The sequence below is a fragment of the Pollachius pollachius genome (assembly GCF_949987615.1).
Source record: "Pollachius pollachius genome assembly, chromosome: 3".
In the NCBI taxonomy this organism is placed as follows: Eukaryota; Metazoa; Chordata; class Actinopteri; order Gadiformes; family Gadidae; genus Pollachius; species Pollachius pollachius.
In genome coordinates, this window is record NC_136936.1 from 16912779 (window position 1) to 16922881 (window position 10103).

Sequence of the window (10103 nt, forward strand, 5' to 3'; positions counted from 1 at the left end):
TGAGGAATCAAGCACTCAAACACTTAATAAAATTCAGTGTTGGAGTGTATTTTTGTGTATATTTAAAAGTGTGTTCTCACAGGATTCAAAGAAGTTCTTTCGAGTTAAGATTGTCGTGCTTGTGTCAGAAGTTGTGATGGCCACAATGTTAATCCATTCTTGTTTGTGAGCACGAATCCAAGAGCAGTATAACCATTGTAATCTATTTAAATCAAATGAAAAGTTATGCAAATGTTTTCCTAAAACGTATAAAAAAGTACACAGGAGAAAATGTCCTCTGCAATGTAACTTGAAGTCAAACCCTAATAGGTATGCAAGCACATCCATACATGACATGCATACAAACAATATATTGTTTTGTATTAATTCTGCATCAGAGGACACCGGGTTGCACATAGGGTCACTCACCCATCAAAGTAGATCAGATTAGCTTTTCATATCAACGTTGTGACCTTTACTTGGTGATGGTGTTTGTTATCATAGCATATTCTCTGGAGAAGATATAGAATTTTAAAAAAAGACTACGTTGCAATCATTTGTTCACAAAATAATGTATTTCTTAATTTGGTACATTGAACAGCATTGAACATTGAAAGTCAAAAGGGCTATGTTTATGCAATCCATCTTTGTAGTAGTCTCATTGATCATTGATTGATTGATACACTTATGATTTAACTCTATTACCATAACTCTTTGAAGGGGCATCAGCTAGCTGTTTTCTGGTGAATCCGCTATTTACGCAATCCGCAAGGAGAATGTAAGGAGCATCATCCCAACGATGAGGATGTTACAGCTGCTGCCCAGAGTCCCAGACGATTCCATGCAAGAGTCGAGAGCTTCTAGAGAACAGAGGATGAGGAAGTGAGTTTCGCTTTCATATTTCAAATATTTCACAAAAAAACACATCAAACGGAAACGGCACCCGTGGGTCATATCATCAAGGTTACAATTTGAATCTATTAATGAACAGAAATCAAACTAGACTGCAATTAACTGTGTTGCTTTCATTGTCAAAATAAAATGCATGATGTTTTTGGAAAGATACTTTCCTTCTGGGACTTGTGGTTCCGTTCAATTTGTGTGTTGGGAGGTGTCTCTCCTTTGGAGCCCACTAAGTGGATATTATCGGGAAAGGCATTCTTCAGTGCGCACAGGAGGGGTACACCCAATACACTTTAATAGGGATATGATTTTCCCCAACCAAGGTAAATCATAATGACAATTCCACTCTTCCTCAACTCCGACTCCAATCTTCGTTCTTACTCTGACAATTACCTCAAATGAAATATGAAGTGAAACTCATGCTAATGCTTTTCTTTTGAGATATAAGAATAATTTCAGAATATCATTGGAATATATACATAAACTAAATGAGCTCAAGATCTAAGTGGAAAAAAATGTATCCATGAGTGAGTTGATACTGACTAATTAGTTGCCTAACAGCATCTTGACCCACGCCTAACTAAAGTATACAGTTGTGTAAGAGTATTATTGACCAACTGTGTGATTAGCATTCAGTGAGGTGGTGAGGGGCCCTCCTACCACTCACACCTGCAGTGCTACTGGGAACTGAGCTGTGCATGCCTGGGTAGGAACCGTGTTTAAATGACTCACAGAGGTCACTGAACATCCTCACCCGATGCGTACACTTTGGCTTGCCCCGTACGGATATGCAATTGTGAAAATCAAGTCTCTCAAAAGGTTCAGCGTCCATATTCATGAGATGCCCGATAAGAGAGCATAGAAAAGAGGGGGTGAGGGGTTTGATGTTTGTGTGACTCCTTACCTGACTCTCTTTGGATCTTTGGCACTAAATTGGTCCAAAATTGACACTGTTGAGCGATCATCTTGCTCCTTTGTAGAGGCTGGTTGGTGTTCAGAGTCAGATAGAACTGGCTTTCTGCCTGAAACAGGGGCCAGGAAACTCCGCTGTTGCTCGGATTCCTGAGGTGAAACAGTGGGAAAAACCGTCCTATAATTATCAGAAATTCCTACAACATAGGTTGATATTCTGTGGTTTCAAAAAGACCATGAAAGTCAGTTCATACCCTGTCCGGGCGAAGTTGGCCCACTGCTTCATGACGCTCCTGCTCATGTTTACTTCCCTCTCCGTGTATTTAAGAGAGGCATTCAACGGCATCCCAAAGACAAACTCTATCTCGTAGCCATGCATCACCCCCATCCATGCTGGCCAGGGGTTGGCGGATGAGCGGTGATCGAACAGATAGAAAAATGCTTTTCCTCCATGCTCGGAATACCTGGAAACAGAACGTAGAATGTATTCATAATACTGTCGCCAGCAAGCGATGGGCCACTCAGACTAGCCCATTCGAGAAGCCCATTCTAGTAGGCCATTCGAGTAGCAGGAACAAGGCTTACAGTAGGATTATCTTATCTTTTATTTTATCTGTAACATTTACATACACATCAATAAGCATTGTGTATCCCAGGCACATTGCTGATTACCTGCGTGCAAACTCTAATGTGGGACAACTGAAGGACTGATGTCCTAACAGGTCACCCATGGCATCTCTGTTCTTCACCTCATTGTCCACCTCACTCCAGCTGGTGTACTGGAAAATGGCTGCCTCCTGCGTGATGTTGTTGGTTCCTGGTAGTGCGAGTGGTATGCCTTCAATAAACGACTTTCTACTGATGGGGCTCTCGCCAGCGAGGCTATAGCCAGGCATGCCATAGACTAGAAAGTACGTCCCTTCATTCTGGTTCAGGCCGAAAAGCACCTCAGTCTTCTTGAAGTTGCCAGTCTTCAGCAACACCTGTAGATCAGCAGAGAGGCAGAGAGGTATGATGTGTGTGTGCGTCTAACGTCACACATGACTTCGGCTTATTCAAAAAGCAGAATAATAAGACAGCCAAGTAGTTCACTTGTGGGTATGAATTATGTATTGAAACACTGGCAAACAACTATTAACACAATGGAGATTTGATTGGCACGAACACTTACCACCTTTAATTTTCTCCCAGGATGAGGGATTCATGATCAAGTTTGTTGTCAATTAACAGTTGTTACAATTAAATGAAAAATAACAAGGCACAATGAATAAAATGAGGTAGCTCAAGTCAAAGGAGAACATTTGTGTAATGAACTGTATTACGTTTATAATAAAGCCATCTGGTAGCACATCTTCTGCACTATTCATAAACATAAGATCATGGTTCATAAGATAAGATTATATTATAAAGCATCAATTTATTATTTTTAAAACTATAAAACATTTGGAAGAATACATTATAAATACCCAAATAATGTTGCAGTTCATGATTAGGTCAGGGACTTAGAAAGCATTAGATAAATAATTTGTGTGAGCTCATCTAAACTGAAGGATATCTATGAATTACTAAGCATTTATAAACGGCATCTAAAGGCTGGATTGATCAATTCAGGTAGTTAGAAAGTATTGGTATTGCCTTACTAAGCATTTATTAATGAAATGCTGGATGTACTGGAAAGTCCTCAAGTACCATTTCAGAAGTACCAACTAATAAGTAATTAGTAGGAAGTCCTCAGTTAAGTAGAGCTAAAGTAATTAACTAATGATTTACTAATAGTGTTTACAAAGCATGATTAACACATACGTAGTTTGTAAATCATCCACTTACGATTCATAAATAATTGCATAATCAATCGTGTCATTATCTCATTAATAATTTAGAGCTGATTCTGAATTGTTTGCCAATGAGTATTAGTTATTTTTTCATGTATGTGGAATTCAGTAGGAATTCACTTCTACTTCATTAATGCTTCATTAATACATGCTGTTAAATGTATTTGAAAGTGCTACCAGCGATCTTACAGGCCAGAAAATATCTGTAACATAATTGCACGTAAGTAGTCGTCATTTACCTCTTGTAGAGTGCAAATAAAATTATCATTAACAATTGTCATACCCCCATTATAAAAAAACTAGTTGGGACACAAAGGTTCCAACGCCTACCTCCGGTTCGTCAGGTAGGAAAAGCCCATCAGCGGACGGCACAAAGGGAAGCCCGAGGATAGAGGCCTCAGTCAACACCTGGAACTGCTTGGTCACTATGTCCACAAGGTTGACTCTCTGGAGACAGCGCTCCAGATCAGCTGCAGGGGACTGGGGACAGCCCAAGAGAGACGCCAGGCTCAAGCTCCTACCACAAGGTGTGTGTGTGTGTGTGTGTGTGTGGAGGGGGGGGAGAGGATTCATTGGATAACAAATTAAGGGATGGCACAACAACACTGTCACTAGTTTAAATGATTTTTGGGGAAAACTGATTCAGGTCCACAAGGAGCAGGTGGGGGGGGGGGGGTCTTCTGACTTCTATATAACCTTAACTAATAGACTGTCCTGCCCAAATGAAAATAAATGATTTATTGTTGCCATTTTGGTGTATATATATATATATATATATATATATATATATATATATATATATATGTATATATATATAAACATATCTATTTAGGTGGTGTATGTGGTGTGTATCAATTGTATATATACATACAAATGATATACACCACATGTATAAGTAGAAAATGTTATACATAATGTATGTTATATATATATATATATAGAACTCAAGATATTGAGAGTGTGATAATAGAGGGCACAATCCAATATTTATATCCATCAATGAATTAAAGTAACCAAACAAATAGAACATAAATAAATATTATTTACAGAATCTAACAAATCGAGGGTCACCTCTTCCAAGACGCTCTCTGGCTGAGGCTGGCCCAGGGCGCGGTGGGGACGCCGCTCTGGAGGATGGCCCGGTGGAACAGACCGTGGCTGCTGGGGGCCAGGAGGTGGAAGCCTACCGACGCTGCTCCGGCACTCTCCCCGAACAGAGTCACCTGGAAACCAGGACACATCGCCACCCCGGCAGCTCAGTTGTGTCAACGATTACCCAGATGAAAGTATACATTTATCCCGTTAAAACCAACCCTTAGAGGCAACATGAGGAACAAAGACATCCTGTACTACTTGTTATCTTCTCCGTACAATTTGGCGCAGAAACAAAAAAACATATGCGATATACAACTGTACAGGAATTTGTAGAAAAGATAACGTGCATGTGGTGTGTATCAATTCCGTATGTACAAGATAGCAGGGCTGAACCCGACAAGATAATGAGTAATGCAAAATGGTCAGATAAACTTTTTCGGATCGTCCTGAAAATTTGTTGTTGTTGCCTCTGAGGGACACCATGAATCACAACACAATGAATAAAAGATGAATATATTTGACAAATGTTTTTACAAACGCTACCTTTGAGGAGTCACCTCCAAAAAATGCAATGTTATCTGCGACCCAGCGGAGAGCTAGCTGCTGATCCAGTAAGCCTGCGTTGCCACGGATATTATCATTTTCAGGAAGTGAAAGGAAGCCCAACGCCCCGAGCCTATTACAAGAAAAAAGAACATTGTGGTGTCAAACTATGTCTGACTAATAAATAGGTGGTCATATCTGTCCTACTGTGTTACAACAGAACTTCTGTGGGAAAACACAGCCCGGGCCAGAGGCCAACAGCTGCAAAAGATGGAGTTACGCCTAATTTCCCTCATTTAGTTTTAGTTTTTTTACAGAAGAAAACAAAATATGTGTGAGTGGATGAAGCTTTCAGAAGGGGATTTTAACAGATTTATTTCAACAGTGGCCAGTTTGTGTTGTTTGAAGCCTCAGTCGATACCAATATGAAGTGAATAGAACATGAAACGCCAAGTTCACCCAGATCTGAGTTTGTCTGTCATCACACTTTGGATATTTATCTGAAGTCTGATTTGTTAGACTTAATATTAGGTAAATACAAATGATTGTGTGTCTATGATCAACAAACACTAATTAAGTCAAGATAAACAAGTGATAGCATTACTATCATTGTTTACATTCCGAATGTGCCTCTGTTGTTTTTTACTGATAAATGCTTGCGTTTGCTGCCTTGCCTATAGTTCATTGACACCACCACCACGTTTTCTGATTGGCTCAGGAAGCGTCCGTCGTACAGGGCCAAGGAGGAAGTCCCTGAGGTGAACCCACCTCCATAGATCCACACCAGCACAGGCAATGTTTGCTGTTTGCCTTTGAGATGTGGGGTCCAGATATTGAGATAGAGACAATCCTCACTCACTGGTGTATTGGGGTTCCACATCTCTGCCCCACTAAACTCTGAAAGGGAATCATAAAAAATACAATTATAATAAAATGCAAAATACAAAAAAAAAAAAAAAAAACAGATATGGGTGAGGTAAACTAATGTCAACTGATTGCCTCTCAATTCAAAAATATCTGCACAGGTTTAGATTCCACACATCTCCTGCACAGCTGTTTGCGTTCCTCAGTGTTTACGATCCCCTGTGTCGTACACATGATCCCCCCTGTCCAGCTCATGTTCTTGTTGGCAACAGCTGTGCCACTAAGTTTAAACTAAGTATGGCATCATTGACCGAAATGTATTTTGAACACAGAAGCTCCCTCTACTGTGTTTTGAATAACTATGTATTCCCAGCTGAACTGCCATCGCCATGACCTATGTCACAGATGGACGGGCATAGTTGGGCCTCTTCATATCCTCTATCCATGAACATCTGCCTCAAATTATTTTTCCGACGTATTTGTTACAAAGGGCCTTATATGCTGGACAAGCACTGGAGCATAAGTGAGAGACTCATTCAGTCAGTCAGTAAAGAGAGGTAGAATCATGCAAATTAGTCAAAATGTCACCTGGAAAGAGTGTATCCGGCAGCTGATAGCAGGTATTTGAGAAATTGGCAGCGTTTTTCACCCCTTCCCATTTCCCTGCGGGCTTGGGGGCTCGGAACCGGAGCTCCCCGAGTGGCGGTTTAGCATAGGGAACGCCCAGGAACGCCCTCACGTCGTGTCCCAGGACGGACAGACGGGTCCCTCGCACCTTCCCGTTCAGCGTGCTGATGGTGAGGTCTTCCGGAGGCTGGCCCAGGGATCCGCAGCACAGGTGGAGCCCCAGGAGCAGGAAGGGGATAGACGTTGCCATGGAAGAACCCTGCAAGAGAAATGAAACTGTCCTTCCCTTCAGACTCCCAGCCCCCAGTCACACCTCAGGGTCTAAGCGATGTGTTTATGGGGTGTGCCAGTAATAACAAGCCAATATTTTTTGTGCATTTTTGTGTTGTCTCCCTTGTGAGGTTGGTGGTTGGTTCTTGGAAGTACAAAGGCCACTCCTTTCAATGCTATCCGTACTAGATGAACTCCCATGTGGTAAAGTGTATCCATTCAGATCCATGGGATTCACGGATCGTTTTCCTGACCCAGATCCCTCCTCGGACAGAGTAGCTGTCGGGTTTCCATTACAGCCGTCATGTGTTGACTTCAATGTTGTTGTAGTCGACTGTGATTTCCCTATTATTAAGTCGTTGCCAGCCGCCACATTTGCGTCATCAGATTAAAGGTTGACTGACTGATTAAATTGATTGCATCATACACACCTTTGGATTTATTACTGTTGTACATCGTGAGTCATTGTACATTGAAACTATAGGCGAGGATGTATTCCACTCAACTAAACATGTCAAATGTGTTTGCCTGAATGGTAAGCAGATTTCACCCATCATACACTGCAATGCTCAACCGAAGCTTGAGAGCGTCGGTGTCTGCGGAACACTGGGACATCTGCCCAGAGGTATTAGAAAGAGGTTAAATTTCACCTGGCAGATGTCGTCGGATTGTGAAGAAGAATAGCATAAGGAAGTTCACAGAGTGACTATAGGCGGACTGCAATGTTGTGAAAATGATACTTGGTGAATAAGAGTGCACAGCAGCTGTCAAGTGCCTGTTGAGTTTGATCTATTCCGCCCGCAAATGGGGTGAAGGCCACAAAACCTCATTGATATCGGTAATTCATTCATAAACTGTTAATAAATCATTCATATCATTCATCACTCATAATACATTAGGTGTTTATAAGGTGTTAAACAATTAATTAATGTAACTTATAATAAATACAAATATTTTGTAACTAATTACGCACAATAGACATGAACAATATAATCAACACAGATATCGCCCTGTAAACTTTTTTTTATAAGTCATAAAGTCTTATAATCCTCTCCCAGATTTACAGGCGGCCAGATCTAAAACATTAGTCCACTCATGAACAAGTTTTATTCATAAAGGAAACAACAGCAATAATGGCAAGCGGCCAGCGTAATTCCTGCCTGGCACAAGCTACAGGATTAGAAGAGGCACATGCATTGTAGAAACAGAGCAGACCAGTAGAAGCAAAGATCAGCATTCTGTTAGTGGAGGAATCATTGAAGGTTTCATTATTTTTTGTGTCTTGTAAATGAAGGCCTACCTTCTGTCACAAGCTAGTTTGGTTCCAGTGTGCTGGTGAGTGTGGCTGCAGCAGCTATAAAGCACGGGAGGCTGGACCGTCCACTGTCCGTCTGTGACTGTTGGAGCAGACCACTCCTCCTCTGATACGGGCCTACACACTGGATTCCTTTATTGCTATTATTGCTACCAAAGCCACTGAGCTACTTTATTAGGTTGTAGGTTGAGCATTATAATTTAATAGATATTATTATTATTACATAAAGATTTTTTTTGACTAATTGTATACAACTATTTTATAGGAATCTTACATAGGACTTTTAAAGTGGTTATATATACATATATATATATATATATATGTATATATATATATATATATATATATATATATATATATATATATATATAAACCGATGTATGAATAAATAAATAAATAAATAAATAAATAAATATATATATAATCCACTATATAGTTGTCAGATATTTATACACACAAATATACGCACACACATGCATACACTATTCAGACGTTTATTTCTCTTGTTTATGTCTTTCATACAACTCTGAGTCAGAAGTGTCATAGCAGGGGGACAACAAGGCTCCACCCAGAGCTCAATAGGGATTTTTGAGAGAGAGAGAGAGAAAGAGAGAGAGAGAGAGAGACAGAGAGAGAGAGAGAGAGAGAGAGAGAGAGAGAGAGAGAGAGAGAGAGAGAGAGCACAGTGTTAAGAGGTGACTGTAAACAGATTGTCAGAGTGCAGCCCAGTGGTCATTGCCGCGTAAACATTTGCCATCAGGAATTAGAACTGGAGAAGTCACCACTGACACACATTTGATCCCTCTCTCTCTCTATTCTCTAACACTCTCACTCTATTTTATTGTAGCATACACACACACACATACACCCGCTATTAGGATTGAAGTGGAAATTCATTTTTCATTAGATGGTGAAAATGAGAATGTAACTATGTAATCTCAGCATCAAAGATAGGGGTCAAAGGTTTAATTTTATAATGCTGCCTATGACAATCTGTGTGTGTGTGTGTGTGTGTGTCGGTGTGTGTGTGTGTGTGTGCGTGTGTGTTTGTGTGTGTGTGTGTGTGTGTGTGTGTGTGTGTGTGTGTGTGTGTGTTAATATATGCGTGTGTGTGTGTGTGTATATATTTATAGATGCATGTGTGTGTGTGCATGCGTTTGTTTGCCCATGCAGCGTCTTCTTGTCCAATGTGTGCATTGACATTTAAAATTGACCTGTTTGGATAAGGCATGTGATGGAACGGCAAGTGAATGACAGGGATACATAAAGAACATATAGACAAAATATGTAATGTATTTGTATCATCTTGCCTATGGCGCTTCTGAAATGTTTTTAGTATGTCCTATTTTTTTTGTGCATAAACTTCATTTCCTTTATTTATTGTGTCTGACTGCATGACTGTAGGTACTGTTTAGTAATCTGTACAGCATTTTGGAACAAACATAATTTTGTAGCTTGTGGCACTGAAACTCCAGGTATTGGCCATGTCCCAAATATGATGATGACAATTAACAACTTTAATGCTCCAACAAAAACAACCATAACAAGAGGACTGAACAGAAACTGTACACAATTTACCCTGATGATTTCTTTACAGCACCACACACAAAGTTCTATACAGATTATTTTACAGTACAAGTGCATAAACAGACAATTTAAATGCAGTCCGAAATATTAATTATTAATTAACACAGTAAATAAAGTGAACACACAAAAAATGCAAAAATAAATAAAACAGGGAAAACAAATGCATTCACAAACAC

General features: G+C 40.1%; 1 protein-coding gene across 1 annotated transcript; it reads right to left on the bottom strand.

Moving 5' to 3' along the window:
* Positions 1–647: 647 nt before the first annotated feature.
* Positions 648–7005, bottom strand: LOC307073964 (cholinesterase-like; the record flags this gene model as incomplete). Its single annotated transcript, XM_079733931.1, has 9 exons — positions 648–839; positions 1787–1944; positions 2049–2258; positions 2467–2777; positions 3957–4143; positions 4698–4849; positions 5265–5397; positions 5939–6161; positions 6717–7005. The coding sequence occupies 9 exons, from the start codon at positions 7003–7005 to the stop codon at positions 736–738; spliced, it is 1767 nt and encodes a 588-aa protein (XP_079590057.1). The 3' UTR covers positions 648–735.
* Positions 7006–10103: the final 3098 nt, after the last annotated feature.